The sequence below is a fragment of the Pelodiscus sinensis genome, chromosome 10 (assembly GCF_052426305.1).
Source record: "Pelodiscus sinensis isolate ZL-2025 chromosome 10, ASM5242630v1, whole genome shotgun sequence".
NCBI lineage: Eukaryota > Metazoa > Chordata > Testudines > Trionychidae > Pelodiscus > Pelodiscus sinensis.
Genome location: NC_143061.1, coordinates 56,192,815 through 56,211,572, shown reverse-complemented (window position 1 = coordinate 56,211,572; position 18,758 = coordinate 56,192,815). Strand labels below are relative to the sequence as shown.

Sequence of the window (18,758 nt, the reverse complement as noted above, 5' to 3'; positions counted from 1 at the left end):
AGTGGTGGCAGCTGACAGAACGAGGAGCAATGGGTTCAAGTTGCAGTGGGGGAGGTCTAGGTTGAGGTTGGTCCTGCTTTGGGCAGGGGTCTGGACTCGATGATTCCTGAGGTCTCGTCCAGCCCTGGGGTTCTATGCTTCTATGAAAGCATTTTACACTTCTTTGAAAAGCAAGAGAAGGCCCAAGAGCAGGGCAGTCCCGTTACTCAATAAGAAGAAAAAGACACCAACAGAAAACGCACCAGTGGCCAAAGTGTGTTAATGACTCGTTGGTTTCTGTTTTCACCCAAAACTTTAGCAGTGACTAGATAACGAGCACAGCAAACATCAGCATAAAGGGGGCAGCATGTGAGGCCAAAATAGGAAAAGAGCAAGTTAGGAATTTACTTAGACAAGCTGGATGACCTCAAATGGGCAGGGCCAAGTGAACTTCTTAACATGCGCAAGGAACTGGCTGAAGAAATCTGAGTCATTAGCAATTATCTTTGAGAACTGGAGGAGGACGGGAGAGATCTGAGGGGACTGAAAAGGAACAAATATAGTATCCAGCTCTAAAAAGCGGACTAAGGACAACCCAGGGAAATACAGATCAACCAACCTAACTTCTGTGCCTGGAAAGATAATAGAGCAAATAGTCAGCCTGTAAGCACCTTGAAGGAAATACGGTGATAAGTAACAGTAAATATCGGCTTGCCAAGAAAAACTTGTCAAACCCGCCTAGTACCCTCCTTTGGCAGGGTAACACGCATCGTGGAAAGAGGGAAAGCAGTAGATGTGCTATCCCTTGACTTCAGTAAGGCTTCTGGTCCTGCATCATGTGACCCTGTCAAACTAGGGAAAGATTGCCTTGATGAAAGTTGGAAAAGCACACTCAGTGCACAAATGGCTCACAAGCAATCCGGGAGGGCAGAGTCAGTGGGGTTGTGCATGGACCTAGCCTGAGTCCGGTTCAGTATCTTCCCAAATGAGGAGATCATGGCTTTTAGAGAATACACCTCTTTGTGAGGGAATACCAAGATAGGAGGGTCGCAAGGGCTAATCTCAGAATTTAAAATGATCTTGACAGACTAGAGAAGAGTCTGAAATAAGCAGGCAGAAATTCAGTAAGGACAAGTGCAGAGTGCTACGCTTAGGAGGGCATAGTCAGTTGCACACATAGGCTGTGTCTAGATTGGCATGATTTCGCGCAAATACTTTTAACGGAAAAGTTTTTCCATTAAAAGTATTTGCACAAGGGAGCGTCTACACTGGCATGTGCTTTTGCGCAAAAGCATCCGTGCCAGTGTAGACGCTGTCTTGCGCAAGAAAGCGCCGATGGCCATTTTAGCCATTGGGCTTTCTTGTGCAAGAAATTAACGCTGCCTGTCTACACTGGCCTCTTGCGCAAGAATACTTGCTGCCTAGTGACACCTCACTGTTAGGCCTGCGAGAGGGGACGGCTGGACTTGGGGCCTGTGACTTGCCCTGGGCCCATCCCTTCATACCGGGGGCGGGCGTAAACAGTCACCAGTCCCTGTGGCGCATCCCCTGCCAAGTAGCCGAGCGCGCTGCGGTGCACAAGGGGCGGGCTGTGGCTGAGGGGTGTGCGCCAGAGAGAGTGCCCAGCCCTGGCCGCACTGGCACAGCAGGGAGGCTGTGATGGGCAGGACAGTGCTGCCTGCGCGCTGCGCCTGGCTCCTCCCCAGCGCTCCCCGCAAACGCTCCTCGCGCCCTGCTCAAGCCACGGCCCCGGGCCCCCTTAAGGGGCGGGGTTCTCGCGCCCCGCCCCGCTCCGCCCCGCTCCGCTTCCCTACAAGGCTGCGGCCGGCGGCCTCCCCCCACCCTGGCTGCAGCGCGGCAGGCGGCGGCTGGCGGCGCCGGGCAGCGGCGCCTTCTGCGGCCGAGCAGCCCCGGCGCGGCGGGTTCGTGCCCGCGGCTCCTGCCAGGTGAGACCCCGCGCAGGGCGCCCCCGGCACCAGGCTGCGGCTGCGGCGCCCGGAGGCGGGACCTGCCTGCCCGGGCAGCCCGGCACCGCAACGCCCCGGGCTGGAGCCGGGCGGTGGGAAATGGCACCGCGGGTCCGCACGGGCTGGGCTCCAGGGTCTCCCCGTTCCGTGTCTCGGCTGCTGGGTCGCAAAGCGGGGGGCAGAGGGGGCCGTGGCGCCAGCCCACCCCGGGCACTGCAGGGCCTGGCCCCTTCGCCCGGGCGTGGGGTCTGGCGGTGGAGCGGCGCACCCTGGCTCCCCCGGCCCGCGCTCCTGGGTTCTCTCGGGGCAGCTGACCGATTTCCACGTGCACTTCTCCAGCAGGGAAACTGAGGAAGGCGCTGAGCTGGCCCCCTGGCCCCCCAATCGCTGCAGGCTCTGGGGCCCGGGAGCGGGTGAATCCGGCGGCCGGGGATGGAGGTGCTGCGCCGTTCCTCGGTCTTCGCTGCGGAGGTGATGGAGGTGTTTGACCGGTCGCCCACCGACAAGGAGCTGGTGTCCCAGGCCAAGGTGCTCTGCAGAGACTACATCCATTCCCGGCTGCTCCGGGCCAGCCTGGGCTGGAGCAAAGCAGAGCACAACGCACCCACCCCTGGTGGCAGGCTGGCTGAGGTGTCCAGCGTGCTTCTGCAGCTAGGTAAGCAGCAGGGGGCTTCTGAGTAGCTCATGGGCCGGCACAAGGCAGGGAGTGCTGGGTGCCAAGAGGGTGCCCTGAACGGGCATGGCCAAGACCTTATTTGCTTAAGGAATGAGGCGGCATTCTCTGCAGACGGGGTCCCATTTTGCCTCCCGCTGGATCGAGTGTCTGGAGAGCTGTTTCCTGGGCCTCTCTGGGGACACACGAGCTTGTTGCTGCACCAGTTAAAGCTTGACAAGAGTTTTGCCCCTGACTTCAGCGGGGGCAGGATCAAGCCCATTGTCTCTGTTCCCGGCATTCCCGTTTGCATTCAGCAGCTTCGCGACAGGCCAGTGCCAGACTGTGGTCTGATCCCGGTACCTGCCCGTGGGAAATCTGGGCCCTGGGTCAGGGGTGTCCGAGCTGTAGGGAACTTTGCTTGGCCTGTGTGCAGGAGGGAGTCCTGTCCTGGCTGCATTTCAGTAACGAAGTGTGACCGTCAGCCCCCGACTGTCCACCAGCTTTTTCCCCAGTCGCTCCCTCGGGCAGGGAGTGGGCCTTTGCTGTGGGCTTTGTTCCCACCCTACTAAGGTTGAGCCTTTGTTGTCTGAAAGTCACATGGGAGACACACTCCTCGTGACCCCGTGGAAGGCCATAGTCAGAGGGGCAGGTTAGCGGGTCCTTACTAGACCCACTACAGAACCCCAAGAGATCACACTCTGCAGTGTCAATCTCCACTCTCCCAGTAATGTAGGGAAAGCCCTCACATGGGCTGAGGATGTAGACCAGTGTTTCCCAATTGGTGCTCCGGGGAACCCTGGGGATCCGCGAAGCGAAAGCAAGGGTTCCGCGAAGAGCCGGCACTCCCCCACCCCCTGTTAAAGAGACAGAGCCATGGCGAGGGCTTTTTTTTGCCTCTTTTTTTTTTTTTTTTTTAAGGCAACTCTAGGGGTTCCGTGGCCAAATAAAATTGGGAAATACTGATGTAGACCAATATTTCCCCCAGTTTCTCTCTGATGCAAATCCCTCAACTCTCTTCCATCTCTGTGCAATTTGTTGCATTCATGTGCAGAATAATATTGCTATGTGCACTGAGGCATGTGCACCACCAGTAGAAACAAACACCTAAGTGTGGCGCTCTGCTAATCAGCTGGGCAGCATTTGGACCTTGCCTGGGTGGCTGCACAAGCAAACAACTTACAAGGAACGCTGTCTCTCTCCCTCTTCCCTTCCTGTTGACTATTGTCTTTGGTCTTTGTTTTACAGGCGGAGGTTTCCTCTCGGATGAATTTTTTACCCTTTTCTAGTGTTTCATTTATTTTGTATCTCCAAGTTCCTCTCTCCCTGGTGTATGCTTCTCTCCTGTTTTGGCTTTTCCTCTCTTCTGCCGTCAGTCTTGTCTTTCCTTGTCCTTCCATTCCCTTTCACCTTTTTGGTCTTCTCTTCTTCCCCCATCTGCTCGGGTGGGTCGAATGGGCGCTTTGTAGAGTGTTTTGTAGGGCGAGCAGATGGCAGACGGAATTTGAAGGTGTCTCCTTGACGACTGTCCTGTTACTGTGCTTATGTTCAGATGGAAGGGTTTGGCGGATAGTCCTCAGAACTTGGCTTCTCCGCTTGGAATGGAGCCGCAGAGCGAGGATGCCAGGGGAATCCTCCTCCGCGTTAAGCTGTGCATTCGCTTCCTGCTCACTTGTTCAGACACACTGCTGCCCACACGGCCTTTTGCTCACCTTTCCTCTTCCTGCTGTAACTAGCCAACTGCAGCACAAGGGGGTAAACTCCTGGGCTGCGTCTAGACTGGCAGGTTTTTCCGCAAAAGCAGGAAAAACTTGCCAGCTGTCTACACTGGCCTTTTGAATTTCCGCAAGAACAGTGACGATCTCATGTAAGATTGTCAGTGTTCTTGCGGAAATGCTATGCTGCTCCCGTTCGGGCAAAAGCCCTCTTGTGCAAAAGCATTTGCGCAAGAGGGCCAGTGTAGACAACGCGGTATTGTTTTGCGCAAAAAAGCCCAGATGGTGAAAATGGCGATCGGGGCTTTCTTGCGCAAAACCGCGTCTAGATTGGCACGGACGCTTTTCTGCAAAAAGTGCTTTTGGGGAAAAGCGTCCGTGCCAATCTAGATGCTCTTTTCCGCAAATGCTTTTAACGGAAAAACTTTTCCGTTAAAAGCATTTGCGGAAAATCCTGCCAGTCTAGACGTAGCCCTGCTGTCCCCAGGCACGTGGCAGGAGCCTGAGCCCCAACCTGGTCCAGCCAGCCAGGCTAGCTGTGCCCTGCCGGTGGGTGCTGGAGTGAGGGAGCAGAGTGTCCCTAGCGCGGGGAGCCGGCGAGCAAGCACGATGCGCTGCTGAGTAGGCCCGGTGAGCAGGCCCACTGCCGGGGGCGCGTGAAGGGAGTGGTTGCCCTGGGGCGTGGCAATTCAAAGGGGCAAAAAGCTCCTGGCCACCGCTGCTGTCATTGACGCCCAGTGCCCCAGGCCCTTTAAATCCCCACTGGAGTGCTGAGGGTGGGCTGCCCCGGCCCCATCCCTTCCCGGAGCACCGTGCCGCCCCGCTCCTGGCCCAGGGGCCCGCAGGAAGCTGGCAGCCCCCTGCCAGTGAGCTCACGGTGGTCCCCAGGAACCGAAGCGCTGCAGCTGGCAGTGGCTCCTGCTGGCGCTTTCGGTGGCGCGGGCTGAGACGCGGTGCTCGCTAAGGAGCTGCTGCCACCCTCGCCCACGAGCGGCGGGGGGAGGGGGTCTGTGAAAACGGCTCCTTTAAGGAAACTTTGCTTCACGGGGATGACGTCTCCTCTCACGGGTGGTGGCAAGGCTGTGCCAAAGGGGGCTGGACAGCCCAGCAGCTGGTCAGGGGAGCGGCGAACTCGCATCCCCACTCGGTAACTAGAGCGGAGGACTGTGTCCTTTCCCGGCACTGCCCACGGCTCCCTCAGTCAGTCACGGGCCTGCCTAGCTGAGACGGCTGTACTGCCTACCTTGTAGGGCTGTAGCGAGGCTCATCTAGTCCACGCCGTAAAGCGTTTTGAAAATGTCAGAGAAGAGGTGCAACGCAGGAGAGGCTGGGAGGCCACAGGCCACGTGGTAGCAGTTCAGTGCCCGAGGGATCCGTGGCCTCGTTCCATTACGTGGGGCACTAGGCCCCTGTCCCAGACAGTCCAGCACAGGGCAGGCTGCGTGTGTGTTCACTGACAAAGGGGGAGTAGCCGAAGCGCAGGGACCCTCAGCTCTGCGGCTGTGTCGCTACATTGATTGAACCCCGGGTGACAGTGCTGTTCTTACTCTGGCAAGTGACACAAACCACATGCAGCTCAGCTGGTGCGTCCACGCTGTCTGGCACCCGTTTAAAATGGCCCGGTCCCACGCTCGCTAGAGCCAAGGGGCCGGCCAAGTCGCTGCTCTCCGGGGACGAAAAGCTGACAAGTCGCTTTCACTGCTGCGGTCACAAGGCTCCTTACACATAATCCCAGCGGAGTGCGGAGGCAGAAGGCTCCCGCCTGCTCTCAGAAGCAGCTGGCCTAGGGGGTAGGAGCTGGCAGGGCAGTAAGGAGACCAGGGTAACATCCCCAGCTGACGGACCTTGGGGGATCTCTTCCCCTCTGTCCCTTTGTTTTCCTTGTCTGCATATTTAGCGCCTCAGTCTAGTTAGCAGACTGTTGCTGCGTGTGGTGTATAGCACCGGGCACTGCCTGTAGGCCTCCAGGGGACCAGCAGCGCAGAATAACAGCGTTCCCATCTGCCTGCCCCAGGCCACGTTCAGCTGGCCCGGGGGGCTCTGCCTTGGTCCCTCATGTTCGGAGGGGGAGGCCGAGTAACCCCGGGACAGGGAGCAGCTCTCCTGGAACATTCCCTCTTATCAGCCTCAGCCACGCAGTGCGGGGTTTCCTTTGCTAGTCAGCGTGTGGAACAATGGCCCGCCGAGGGCTGGCACTGGGAAGCTGGGGGTTGCCTGCTTCGCTATCTGAGCACTGATGTCAGAGCTTGGGAAATGGGGGGAGGGTTGGCGGCACGGCCGGAGTCCGTCCTTTGGTCAGAGAATCCTGCCTCCTCCCTGCCGCCTATGCTGATCTCCCCCCCCCCCCCCCCACTTGTGCAGGTCCCGGCAGCAGTGAAGACCTGGCAGCCTGGGCAAGCGCCCAGGGGCCTGCTCCACTGGCTACTGAGCCACGCCGAGGCCTGGGCCACCACATCCGCCCTGCTCTCCTCAGCCAGGCTGGCCGGGTTACAGGCCCGGGCAGAGACCTGCATGTTGGGGGGGGGGGGGCTAGCAGGGTCCCGCAGCACAATCCATCGGCACGTCTGCTGGTGGCCTTCGTGGCAGTGCCAGCCCCGGGCGCCGCCCTGGAGAACTCCCTGGAGGCCTGAGTGTGTCAGCCGGGCCGGTGCAAAGCGCACAGGGCTCCCCACGGCCCTCGGTGCCCACCGCCGTGTGCCAGAGCGGAACTCTCTTCGCTCCGCCTGCTGAGCGCCGCCCAGCCCCAGCCCCAGGCGTCAGGAAGGGCAGAAGAGGCTGTGCCGGGGAGCTAAAAGGCGTCTGCGCCTCAGGGCTCCTTTTGCACCTGCTGGGGAGAAGAAACCCCCGTCTGTGGCCAGGCCTGGCAGGGAGCGGAGGGACCAGGGCTGAGCAGAGCCAGACCCATCCAACTCCCCCTGCCGCAGGGCTGCGGTTCTGCCGGGAAGCAGGTGCGTGCTGCTCCCCTGGGCGCCAGCAGCACAGGGGAGCCCCGCCACATGCCGCACTGGGGCCGTGCGTGGGAGGCAGCAGAGGCTCCGGGGGAGGGGGGCTGCCCTGGCTATTCCCCAGCTAGGCCAGGCTCACAGGCACCTGTGCCAATGGCCAAGTGGCCCAGAACCGGGGGTGCTGCTGCCAGCCGCCCCTGCATGGCCCCCGCACTGGAGTGGGGATGGGAGCGTCGCCTGGCGGGTGGGGGCTGGGCTGGCAGGGGAGGGGAGGCAGTGTCCGTGCTGGCCGCGTGCTGACTCTGTGCCGGTTCCAGGGGACGAGCTGGAGTACATCCGCCCCAACGTCTATCGCAACGTCGCCCGCCAGCTGAACATCGCGCTGCACTCCGAGAGCGTGGTGACTGACGCCTTCCTGGCGGTGGCCGCCCAGATCTTCGCAGCAGGTACCGAGCCCGTCTGGGCTGGCTTTGAGCGCGGCGCTGCGGGCCTGCATGGAGCTGGGCTCTGTCTTCGGCATGGCCCTGGCTGGGCCCTTCCCGCTCGCATCCCAGAGGCTCTTCCCCTCCTCCCAGGAGGAGCCCCGTGGCCTCGTACCGGAGTCACTCTGCTTCCCTGCCTGGCGCCACACGACCGGCCCGTGCGCAGGCTGGCCGGGAAAGGAGACGGGTGCTGGACAGAGGGGGCAAATGGCTGAGTCTGGGGGTGGCCCAAGGAGCACCTGCCCGGCCGTGGCAGAGCCCCGTGTGCCCGGCTGTTTGCAGGGTTCACTTGGCTGCAGCAGCGGGTGGTGGCTCGGCAGTCCCGCCCCGGGGCGCTGACCCAGACGAGGCTGACTCTGCCGTGGCAGCTGGGGCTGCGCGCACACGACCGCTGTGCGAAGGGGGGAGGAGAGAACGGTGGGTGCTCCGTCTGCGTAGGGGGAGCAAACGGGGCTCTTGCCCTGGGGTTGGGGGCTCCCGGATGCTGATGCTGCTTCTGTGGCGGCGGCGGAGCCATGAGCCCGTTAATTGCAGCCGGACTCCGGGTGGCTCTCCGGGCTGGGGGCAGCACAGAGGGCAGGCTGCCCTGGCCCCGCCCCCTCTGCCTGAGGCTCCGCCCCTTCCCAGAGTGCAGCGCCAGCCCCTCCCACGCAGGTCCCTGCTCGTGACTCGGTGACGCTGAGCGATCTTAGCACCCCAGCCCGGTGGCCGGGGAGAACCTGGGGTGGCTTTGGAAATGTTTCTAGGAGCTTGAATAGGGGCCCAGCTGAGCCCTGACGGCTCCTAAGGCCAGCGACTGGTAAAAGGAGCCCGGGCGGTTTCTTTGCATGTTCCGCTAAGCCCAGGATTTCCGAACCAGGGGCCTGGCTCTTGGCTCCTGAGACAGGCCTGCCAGGCTGCTCCCCCGGCTTCTGAGACCAAGGCCTGGTCCCAGGGTTCCCTAAGCCTTGCACCTCCCCCACCGTGCGCCCACCACCGCGTTGCTGCTTCCTGTGCCACTGGGGCAGCTGAGGCGCTCCCGGACGCCCCCGCCAAGCACCCATGAGCAGACCGGCAGCGCTAGCCGTGCAGCGAGTGACACTCCTCTCGGCTAGTCACAGGCATTTCTGGCGGGGGGGGGGGATTGTGCAGAATCTCCCATTCCGGGATCCACGCTGCAAACTGCAAGTCTGCCCCAATGCAGCAAAGCACAGGGCTGCGCCTGAGGCGGCCGGACGTGCCGTGGTCTGGAATGCAGGGGGGAGACGACAGATCTGACCCTGTCTGAGTCCTCGGAGCCAACCGCTCTCGGCTCAGTGCTGGGAACAGACTGGTCCAAACTCTGCTACTTAGCATTCAGCTTCTTCCTTAAATCGCCCAGGTCTGGCCGGAGGAGCTGCTTAGCTGCCCCCCCAGACCTGTCTGCTAGGCGGTTTCTCTTGCCCTTTATCCCATCTCCTCTCCTACGCCACTCTTACCCCCCCCAGCGCACCCCGGCTCCCCACCCCTAGGCAAAGCAATGACTTGCCCCATGTCAGTCTCAGCGAGACAAGCCCAGCGCTACCTTTGCTTTCTGGGACCTACTGGCGAGAGACAGGCTTTCGAGCTCATACCGAGAACTTGGGCGCTTGTGTCTGTACGGGGGGGGGGCTCAGGTTTTGCAAAGAGCTGCCGAGTCTGGGCACGAACGGCTGCAGCAGCAGATCCCACGAGCAGCCAGGGTGAAAGGAGAGAGACTTCCTTAGGGTACCCTCCTGTTAGCGTGGCGTGAAGAATTGCAGCCTATGGAGAGCTGGCCCCCTAAAAGCAGCTGGGTGCGGAAGTTCAAGCAAGGAAAAAGGGTGAAAACCTTCATAAACAGGCCTGTGGCCTCGGCAGCCCGCAGGCGTTGAGCATGGCACGTTATCTGAGCTGCGCCCTGGCAAACACACCCCGTGTGCCAGCCAGGCTCTCTGCTCCAGCCCGGCTTCTGTGCTGAACGTGGGGGGCTCAGCTCATCTGGCGCAGCAGGAGACTTGCCCTTGATTTCAGGGCGTTAGCGTCAGGCCCAGGCTCGCTGGAGCCAGCCAAAGAAATCCCCAAAGGAAGGGCTTTTCCATGGGAACCTGAAAGACTCGAGAGTCACTGTGGGGATGGCCCCAGGACACAGGCCTTTTCCTCTCCGAAGGAGTCAGTCTTGCCCTCACTCATTCCCTTGTCCCGCGTGGCTCTGGGGTGGCCCCTGCTGCAGTGGAGCACAGCCACGCCCTTCTCGTGGGCAGGCAGTGCGAAGTGCTTGTCGCTTTGCTGTCTCCTCTTGCAGACCTCAGGAAACCCAGCCGCCAGCCAGCCACCCTTGCGCACTTATGTGCCGCTGTCCCTCTAGGTGAGCAGAGCTCCTCGGAGGGGGCTGTGGTGTGCCGGGGGTGCCCCTCTGGCTGCCGAAACGTGGCTGCTTGTAGAGCGGAATTGCGAGTCCTGCTCTGAGCTTTATTGAAATAGGCCAAGGACGCCTGTGTGGAGTGAGCCCACACTGCCAGACCCGACTGTCAGCTGGCCTCCCTTGCTCTCTCCAGGGAAGATGGCCCCAAGCAACCCTTCCTCCATCCCCCCCCCCCCCCCCCCCCCCCCCCCCCCCCCCCCCCGGGGCCTGGCTAGCCAGTATTTACATACCTCCAGCTCCACGGCTGGCTGCAAGGCTGCTACTTAAAATAAATAAAACCGTCTCATTCCAGGCAGCTTTTCATGTCTTCTGCGGCCTTGGGGAGGGGAGGCCTAGTCCCAGTCCCAGTCCCTAGGGCGGCTGTGCGCAGGGCTGGCTGTGGTTCTAGGCCTCTCCTCTGGCCAGGTTTTCCACTTCCCGCGGTGGGAGGTTCTGGCCTCGCTTTGATAGCACGTGTAGAGGAGCAGGGCGGTTCCGGCGGCGTGGATGGGGCCACGGGCAGTGTGTGAGCTGCGGGGCCAGCGCGTCTGGCTAGAGACAGGCACCGTGTCTGCTGAGCAGGGCCAGACGCTCGCCCAGCTCTCGTGGTCGGGATGGCATGACGGGGCCTGGTGGGGTCACGGTGGCTTTAGCATCGCGAGCCAGGGGAGGGGGCCGGCAGTCTGTGCCCTGCTGTATGGAGCATGGACCCTGTGAAAGTGGGGAACAGGGACTTCTGTGAGCGCTGCCCCGTGCCAGCCTGAAGTAACTGTGCCAGGCTGTGGCATGGGGCTGCCTGGGAGGGTGGAGGGGCAGTTGCTCAGGTGCCCACTGCCGACCCCACACTTGCCGCCTGGCTGCAACATGGTCTGCATGCACCAGCAGCGCTTCTGACCCCAGATGTCATGAATGGGGGGCCCTGAAGAATTCTGACGGGCCTATTAGATGGCTGGGGAGTAGCATCTCCTTCAGGGCACAGACACCTGTGCACCCACTGGCTGTGGCTCTTCTGTTGTGTGGTCTTCGTAGCCCCCCCACTCCCCCGTGGCTCTCTCAGTGATGCATCAGGCAGCTGAGCATGCCACTGGGGTGCGGGGCGCACACCCTGCTGGGGCTCTCCTGGCTACTCTAATAACAAACATGGATCAAATGGCTGCCACTCTGGGACATGATCCTGCCTTCTGCTCCCAGAGAAGCAGGGTTGGTGGGGGGACTTGAACTGCAGCCGGGTTAGTATCACCAGGACTCCCAGCCGAGAGCTCTCTGGAGCTCTCAGGACGAGCCAACAGCCTCTCGTCAGACACATGCAGAGAGGAATTCTGTTTCACATGTTCCAGCAGTGTGAAGAGGGGCCTGTTTTCACGCCCAGGCTTCACGCTCCACAGAACCCCCTGTGGATCTCTTTGGCCACAGGGTAGAATTATCCCGGGACTCCGTTGAAATTCACGCACGGTGCAATGCGGGGAGGACACGCGGAGGCGAGAAGAGGCACGCCAATGTACCAAGCCTGCTGAGTCTGGCCCTAGTGCACCAGCATCTCGGGTTGGTGGCTTTGGAAGGCTCTGAAGGCGGAAACACTGCACCGGCCAGTGCGTGTGTCTGAACTGAGCACATCCAGTTCCTTGTCCTTGGTGCGTCTCCTTTCCACACCTGAAATACGCTGAATAAGATGGTTCCTTGCCCCTTTGGGGGGCTTCTCGGCAAGGTCTGGCACTGCCTGTGGGCTCTGCCTGCTGCATGGAGGGGCTCTGGAGCTGTAAGATGGCGCGCTGCCTGCTCGTTACCCACTGGCCACAACCCCAAAGCAGCGGGGAGGTGTCCCTCCTGCACGCAGGGCTGCACAGCGCCGCTGTGCCGAACCGCATCTCTTGCCGGGACGGGCAACCCTCACCTTCCGGGTCAGGGTTCCCCTCCCGCCCTGCCCGGGCTGTCTGATCTCTGGCTGGGGCTGTCCGGCGGGGGCGGGGGTTGTGCCCAGTGCTGAGCGGATGGCTGCGGGGCGCTTATCAGCCGTGCTGACAGGCCAGGAAGATGAATGTGGCTGGGACGGTTTCCAGGGGCGCTGGCTTCTGGCAGGTCAGACTTGCAGGAAGCTCTGCTGTTGGGGAGATTAGATAACTGACCAGCATCCCCCCTCCCCCCTCGGCTGTGCTGTGCCGTTCACCCTGGGCGCTGCAGGGCTGGATCCCAGCATTTCGTTCTCCGCCTCCCAGTGCTGCCCTCGGCCTGCGTCCTCAGCTCCCTTTCAAGGGAACGCAGGCCCCCAGGCCCCTTTGCTGTGCGCCAGACTTGGCTAAGACGCCTGGCCTGGCGACGTCCCAGCGGAGCTGCAGTGCCAGGCAGGGCCTGGGGCCCCGGGTGCCGTAACACTCGGCACATCACACGCCTGCCCCCGGAGTGCACTGAGCAGGGCTAGCTCCTCGCGGCGCTCCACTGGTGCAGCGCTGGGCCGCAGTAACACCAGCTGTGCCCGGTGCACCGGAGCTGCCACAGGGTAGTCTCCTAACCACTTAACTACCCGACGAGCAAAGCTTATCCGTGAATGCTGAAGACCAGTGGTCCCCAACGCTGCCTGTGTGGGGGCATTTGTGTGCACCCACCAAGTGCTCGGGGCTGGCCCTGCCCCAGGCACGTGGCGCATGCGTGGTGTCAGCCCCAGGCGCGCTGCTCATATGCGGCACCAGGCCCAGGTGTGCGGCAAATTGGCTGCTCGGCGCATGGGGAGCACCAGTCCTGGGCGCGTGGCAAATTGGCCGCCCCGCCCCCAGGTGCACAGCTATGGGGGGGTGCCGGCCCTGGGCGCGCAGCTCTGGAGGGCGCCAGCCCCAGGCTTGCGGTGAATGGGCGGCCCCACCCGTGGCCACGCGGTGCATGGGGTTGCTGGCCCCAGGCACATGGCTCATGGGGGTGTGGCGTATGCGCGGCCCTGCCCCCGGGCTCGCGAGTGTCCCCGCTCTCTGGCACCCGGCAGGTGAACGGCCCTGCCCCCTGGCAGCTCCAAATGGTTGGGGACCCCTGCTGTAGACTACATGCATCCCCCGCCCCGGCCAGGAAATGTGTGAATAGGCTGGCCAGCAGCTGGCTCAGTCCTGGCTTGCGCCGGGTCCTGGACCTACCCCCACTGCAGCTCTGCATTGAAAGGGCATTAGGAGCCAGGCGGGCAGCCCGGCTCAGTTCCGGCTCGCACCAGGTCCGGGAGCCCGCCCCGGGACAGGGGTTGCTGCTGCCTCTGTAGCAGAGGCAGCAGCGCAGGGCGCCAGGCAGCCCATCCACGAGGGAGAGCTGGTTTTAAACTGGCTCCCCTCGTGGACCAGCTCCTGCCTGGCACCCCATCTGCTGCCTCCGTATCAGAGGCAGCAGCGCGGAGGGAAGGGGGGGGCTCTTTGGGAGTGGGGTGGGAGCGCACTAGCTGCTGGCCCCACCCCTGCACACTATAGATAGTCGAGTGACCAATAAGAACTCATGTTCAATTAACCGATCTCTAACATCCCTACCGGTGCACCAGCCAGGGCTTGGCGGGCTGGCCGGCCAGCTCTCTGCACACTGCTGCACTGGGTGTGCTAATCCCCTTGCTTCTGCTCTTGTCAGGGGCCCCACTGCCCCCAGCTCCGCACCTGAGGCTGTTCTCCCTGGCGCGGGAGGATGCCCTGCTGTTGAGCTGAGCTAGGAGGGCAGCACAGCCATCCAGAGAGAACCCCCTCGGTGGCAAGGCTGACACGCTCCCTTCTTCCTGCAGGCATAACCTGGGGCAAGGTGGTGTCCCTCTACGCTGTGGCGGCCGGGCTGGCGGTGGACTGCGTCAGGCAGGCCCAGCCCGCAATGGTGCACATCATCGTGGACTGCCTGGGCGAGTTTGTCCGCAAGTCCTTGGTGACGTGGCTGAAAAGGCGAGGAGGCTGGGTAAGAGGGGTGCATTTCTCGCTTGCTTTGCATTGGGAACGAATGGCGGGGCTGTTCCCGGTGCATGAAACCACGAGGGAGCCTTTAAGCGACCGGTTTCCACAAGCTTCCCTTCCGGCCGGACTGCAGCCGTTCTGTGCGCCCCAGAAGTGGCCTCAGCACTGCCGAGTTCCTGCAGGGCTGGCCCTGTGCGGGGAGCGCTCCGGGAGGGGGGCTCGGGCCCTTCACCTGCCTGGTAATTCTGTCTCTTTCCGTATGGTGTTATGAGGCGCAATCCCACTCCAGGCACATCCCGTTGTCGGGGCACAACCAAACCCTGGCCTTGCGTTTAGTCAGCAGGGGAGCTGCCCCCGAGTTGGGTGGTCCCAGCTCTCACCGGGTCGGGGGAGTGCCTGAACACCGGCTCAGATAGACTCTCTCCAAGGCACAGCAGATTTAGACTGGCTGCTGGTCCCTTAGTTTGAAAACCAGGCGCTGCAACGTGGTGCATCAAACCACTAGACTGCAGCTGCTGTCTGTGCTCCGCCGCCTGCCAAGGAGTAGCTGGCCCTGGCCTAGAGGAAGGAGGCAAGACCGGGTTTCTGCTGAGCAGGGGCCTGCTGCCAGCCCTCGGCCAGGCTGCACTTGCTTCTCAGCATGTTCTTCGCCAGGGCATGTCTGTGGGAGACGTCCCAGCCCTGCTCACAAGCTGGCCAAGACGCAACGGCGGCTCCAGAGGCCCTTTCGGCGGCTGCCTGCCCTGCCTGTCATCTGTCTTGGCTTGGAATCCAAGGTTCTCCTTTGCACCCGCCTCAGCTCACTTGCCCACTCTAGGCAGGGGGCTGCCAGGAGGGGCCCGAACTCCGGGCTGGTGCAGGAAACCCCTGAAGGGACCTCCGAAAGGCAGCCACAGCAGGCTCCCCTCCCCACCATGGGGGAAAGCAGTAAGGAAAAGGTCAGGCCCGGGTGTCAGCCCTCCTGGGAGGAGCTCCCCGCCTGGACAGCCCCGTGGGTAGAGCTAAGTCCAGGGCTACACGCTAGTGCCAGCAGAGGAGAGCCAGTTGCTAAGCAGTGTTTGGAAGGATTTAAAGAACAGCTCTGAAGTGCTCCCCTCTACACTTTCTCAGGTACATGTTGGCTCTTTTAGCATGAGGCTTCAGTGCTGTCAACCCAACAGTGCTGGAAAGAAGCAGGGCACAGCCAGGGCTCGCCGGCCCCAGGGGCCTGTCAGCAGGAGAGCTGCGAGAGGCAGCGTGCCCCTCTCTGGACTGCACAGACCAATGACACAAGAATGCGCTGAGCTGGAGCGCTGTTCTCGGTGAGCCCGGGCAGACACCGGCCTGAGGCGAGACGTGCAGAGGAGGGCGGCTGTAGCCGTGCCCGTCCCAGGATGTTAGTGCGATGCGGTGGGCTGAGGCATTACCTCAGCACCTCACCCTCCTTGTCCCTTCAGTCGCCCCAGTGGCAGAATCAGGCCCACAGTGACCTCAGCCATGCAGATGCCTTGCAACAAACGTGGTGCCTGACTGATGCGTGACAGTCACCTTCTGGAGGAGCGGGAGCTACAGATAGTCGCGTTCTGCAGCATGGCCATGTCTCCATGGGCACACGCCTTTGGTCAAGGACCCTTTCATCTCCCATTCACCATAGTGGGGGGAGGGAGGGTCTGTGAGCATCCCCCTGGGGCCAGGGGCTCTGTACATGCCCCGGCGCCCCTATTCCTGCCTTCCTCCCACTCCGAGGTCCCTTGGTGTTCCTCGCCCCACCCCTGCTATTTGTACTTCTTTTCCTTCTGTCCGAGAGCCGTCACTCAGGGTGTCAATATTTGCAGTGCCGCTGGGAGGCTGGCTGGAGCAGAGGTGGGCGGTACTGCTTTACTGGAAGGTGTGAGAGGCCGCTGAAGCTGTGTTCTGTAATCAGCTGGCAGGAGCTCCCCCGTTTCCCCCTTCAGGTTTTCTAGAGTCACCAAATCAGCGCTGCCTAGACCATTCCGGAAACCCGGCCAGCGAGAAGCGGGTGTGTTCCAAAGCTCTGGCTTCCCGTTCAGACACAGCAATGCCAGCGCGCTGCATGGACGCCCCGTCTCTGCCCGGCCAACGAGCCCATGGCATGGGGAATTCACGATGCTGCGGCTGAGGGCTGTTGGAACCCTGGCTCTGCACCATGGCGTTCATGTGGGGCTTGGTGTAGCACCTCCCGCTGCTAGAGTATTTCCTACACCAGTTCCCGCGGCTGGGCCCAGTGCTGCTCCCAACATCCGTGCCTCCACGTGCAGTGACTTCAGTAGGCGCAAGCCCTAAATCAGAGCGCCCTGTTAGAGAGCTGGGATGCTCTCGGGATGGACCAATCTGCAAGTGGAAGACTGAGGTGATCCCGGCCTGGGGAGAACAGGCTACTAGCGCTAAGTGACTAAGTTGAGTTGCACGGGGGGCTCAAATTCGAAGGTGCTGAGACACGGAAGCCCACCATGACTAAGACTGTAGCACTGGGAGAAACGCCTCTGCTTTGTCATGCATCCCAAAATCCACAGCCACTTCTGGAGCCACATGTTAATTTGCTAAAGGTCGCCAGGAAAGCTATGGCAGAGGCAGAAAGAGAGTCTGGCTCTCCCGACTCAGCACACAACGTCAGCTACCATGCTGGTAGAATCAACATTTGGGGGGTTTTCTGCAAAGATGAACCTTTCTGTGCAGTTTAATCCTGTTCATTCCAGCCCTCTGAGGTTCCCACTTCTCACGTTTTCAGTGTGGCATGCTACCGTGTAGCTTGAATTTGCTGTTAGTTTGGTCCCCCTCCCCGGCCAGCTTACATTCCCCTGACTACTTACAGCTCGTTCTGGGCAGCTGGTTTTGAGATCAGCCCTCGCGTCTAGGAGGCATCCGTGCCAATGCGCGCATGTCACTACACAAAGCTCACGCAGTATTCCCATGCCTTTAAGTCAGGCAGGTGGGTTTGCTGACTTAGCTCCAGAGGACACAGCGAGGCAAGAGGAAAAGTCCAAGCAAGCTGAGCTGAAAGGAGGCTCTTGCTGGGGGGAGTTTCCTTTGCTCAGCGGTTGCTGGGAGACTGTGTGAAGGAAGATGGCGTCGAAGGAGATGACCAATCCTGCAGCGCTGGCTAGTTCCTTCGGGCCGCGTTTCACAGCTTGCAGGGTGTGGCGCCAGAGGCGCTGGGGGGAACGGTGTAGCTGGTTGGGGCAGCAGGGGCCCAGTCCCAGCCTCAGCCAGCAGGAGGCACGGGTGTAAGACGGTCTCGCGGGTCAGTGCGTGCTGGGTACTGTGCGTGCTGATTACCTCAGTTTCCTTCTCACTAGGCAGACATCACAAAGTGCGTGGTGAACACGGATCCCAGCCTTCGCTCCCATTGGCTCGTGGCTGCCATCTGTAGCTTTGGTCACTTCCTTAAGGCCGTCTTCTTTGTGCTGCTGCCAGAGAGATGATTCCAGACACCAAACGTGGCCCCAAGCCCCAGCTCTTCCCCCAGCCAGAAGGAACGGTAACCAGAGACCCATCTGCTGCTGAAGGGGAGAGGCCGGGACCCATGGAACCATTTCTCCCCTCTCCCTTCAGCAGGGAGCAGCTGCCCAGCTGCAAACATCCTTCCCTGTGTGCCCGGAGGCGCTTCTTTCTCTCTCTCAGAAACCCTTTGCAGCCCCTCGTTCTGCTGAGTGACTTGGATGCAGCCAGGTGAGAGCCCATCCCTGGGCAGACGATGGGCTGAGCTCTCGTGCGCTGCATGTGACAGTTCGTACATATATTTATTTTCTGGTCCTAGTACGCTCGCACTTCTGTGTCAGGGAGAGGGGGGACATAGTGGCAGAGGGCAGCGGGGGAAAATGTATCCCTCACTTGATACATGGTTTGTCCCTTTAATTCCCGTAATCCCCTGTCAGGCTCTTCTCCATATGTCAGTGGCTAATGCAATCCGCTCCTTGTACCCACGCTGACCGCTGGGCACTTGTGCCTAGTGCACTGTGGCTGAGACTGGGAAGTGGTGGATTATCGACTGCTGCCCTCGTCAGCTGATGCCCCTGCTGAGGTCACTTACCAAGCAGCTGGGAGTCTGCGAGTGTAGGGGCTCCCAGACCCCAGCACGCTTTCCCCTAGAGTCCTGCTTACAGGGCCAGCAAGAACCAAGATGGGCAGAAATCAGCGTGGCTCACACAGCCGAACAAACTGGCGAGAGCAAAGTGCCACCTCTCCAGCAGCAGCCTTGTGTGAGCACGATAATGAAGCTGGATTTTTCTCGAAGATTCAGAGGGAACAGAAGCCTGTAAGTGGGATGTGGGGCGGGAAATGTGGCGACGTCCCAAGTGAGCAGCGGGCTGCGAATGGGGAACACTGCACCAAAAGTGACAAATGCTTCTCCTTTAGCCTATGATGAAGTCTGACTTGCAATTTCTCTTGTGCTAGACAATAAAAATAGATGGAGGCTGGCTTCTATGGACGAGAAGGGTGTTTCTTCAATAAATACAAGAGTGAGCCGAGACACGCACACTCAGCCTAGGGCACTGCAGGTGAAAAAGGGGATTTAACATGAGAAAACGACAGTTGGCCTTGTCTGCACTGGGATTTGAATCTATTAGCAGGGCACAGTAAGTGCTGAGTTCCCCTCTGATTTACCGGAGCCAGCTCACCTGGTGAAACTACAGCTTACCTGTGTCAGCTCGTTAGTTAACACATCTGACAAAATGGCCCAATGGCACTGCCAATGGAGCGGTGCTGGGCCAAGAGCTTGGCAGCTGCCTTGCTCCTGGGGC

General features: G+C 60.8%; 2 protein-coding genes across 6 annotated transcripts in view; one reads left to right on the top strand and one right to left on the bottom strand.

Annotated features, from left to right (window-relative positions):
• Positions 1-18,758, bottom strand: part of THAP4 (THAP domain containing 4) — a 76,096-nt gene that overhangs the window by 16,153 nt on the left and 41,185 nt on the right. The window lies entirely within an intron of this gene.
• BOK (BCL2 family apoptosis regulator BOK) lies at positions 1,774-18,441 on the top strand. Of its 5 annotated transcripts, none has more exons than XM_075937177.2 (5): positions 1,774-1,925; positions 2,286-2,601; positions 7,576-7,704; positions 13,857-14,020; positions 15,831-16,357. In XM_075937177.2, the coding sequence occupies exons 2-5, from the start codon at positions 2,379-2,381 to the stop codon at positions 15,957-15,959; spliced, it is 645 nt and encodes a 214-aa protein (XP_075793292.2). In that variant the 5' UTR covers positions 1,774-1,925; positions 2,286-2,378; the 3' UTR covers positions 15,960-16,357. The 5 variants fall into 5 exon arrangements, with proteins under 5 accessions (XP_075793292.2, XP_075793291.2, XP_075793294.1 ...); XM_075937176.2 differs by lacking the exon at positions 15,831-16,357 and adding an exon at positions 15,127-15,487; XM_075937179.2 differs by lacking the exon at positions 15,831-16,357 and adding an exon at positions 17,317-18,441 and having other exon boundaries at positions 1,775-1,925.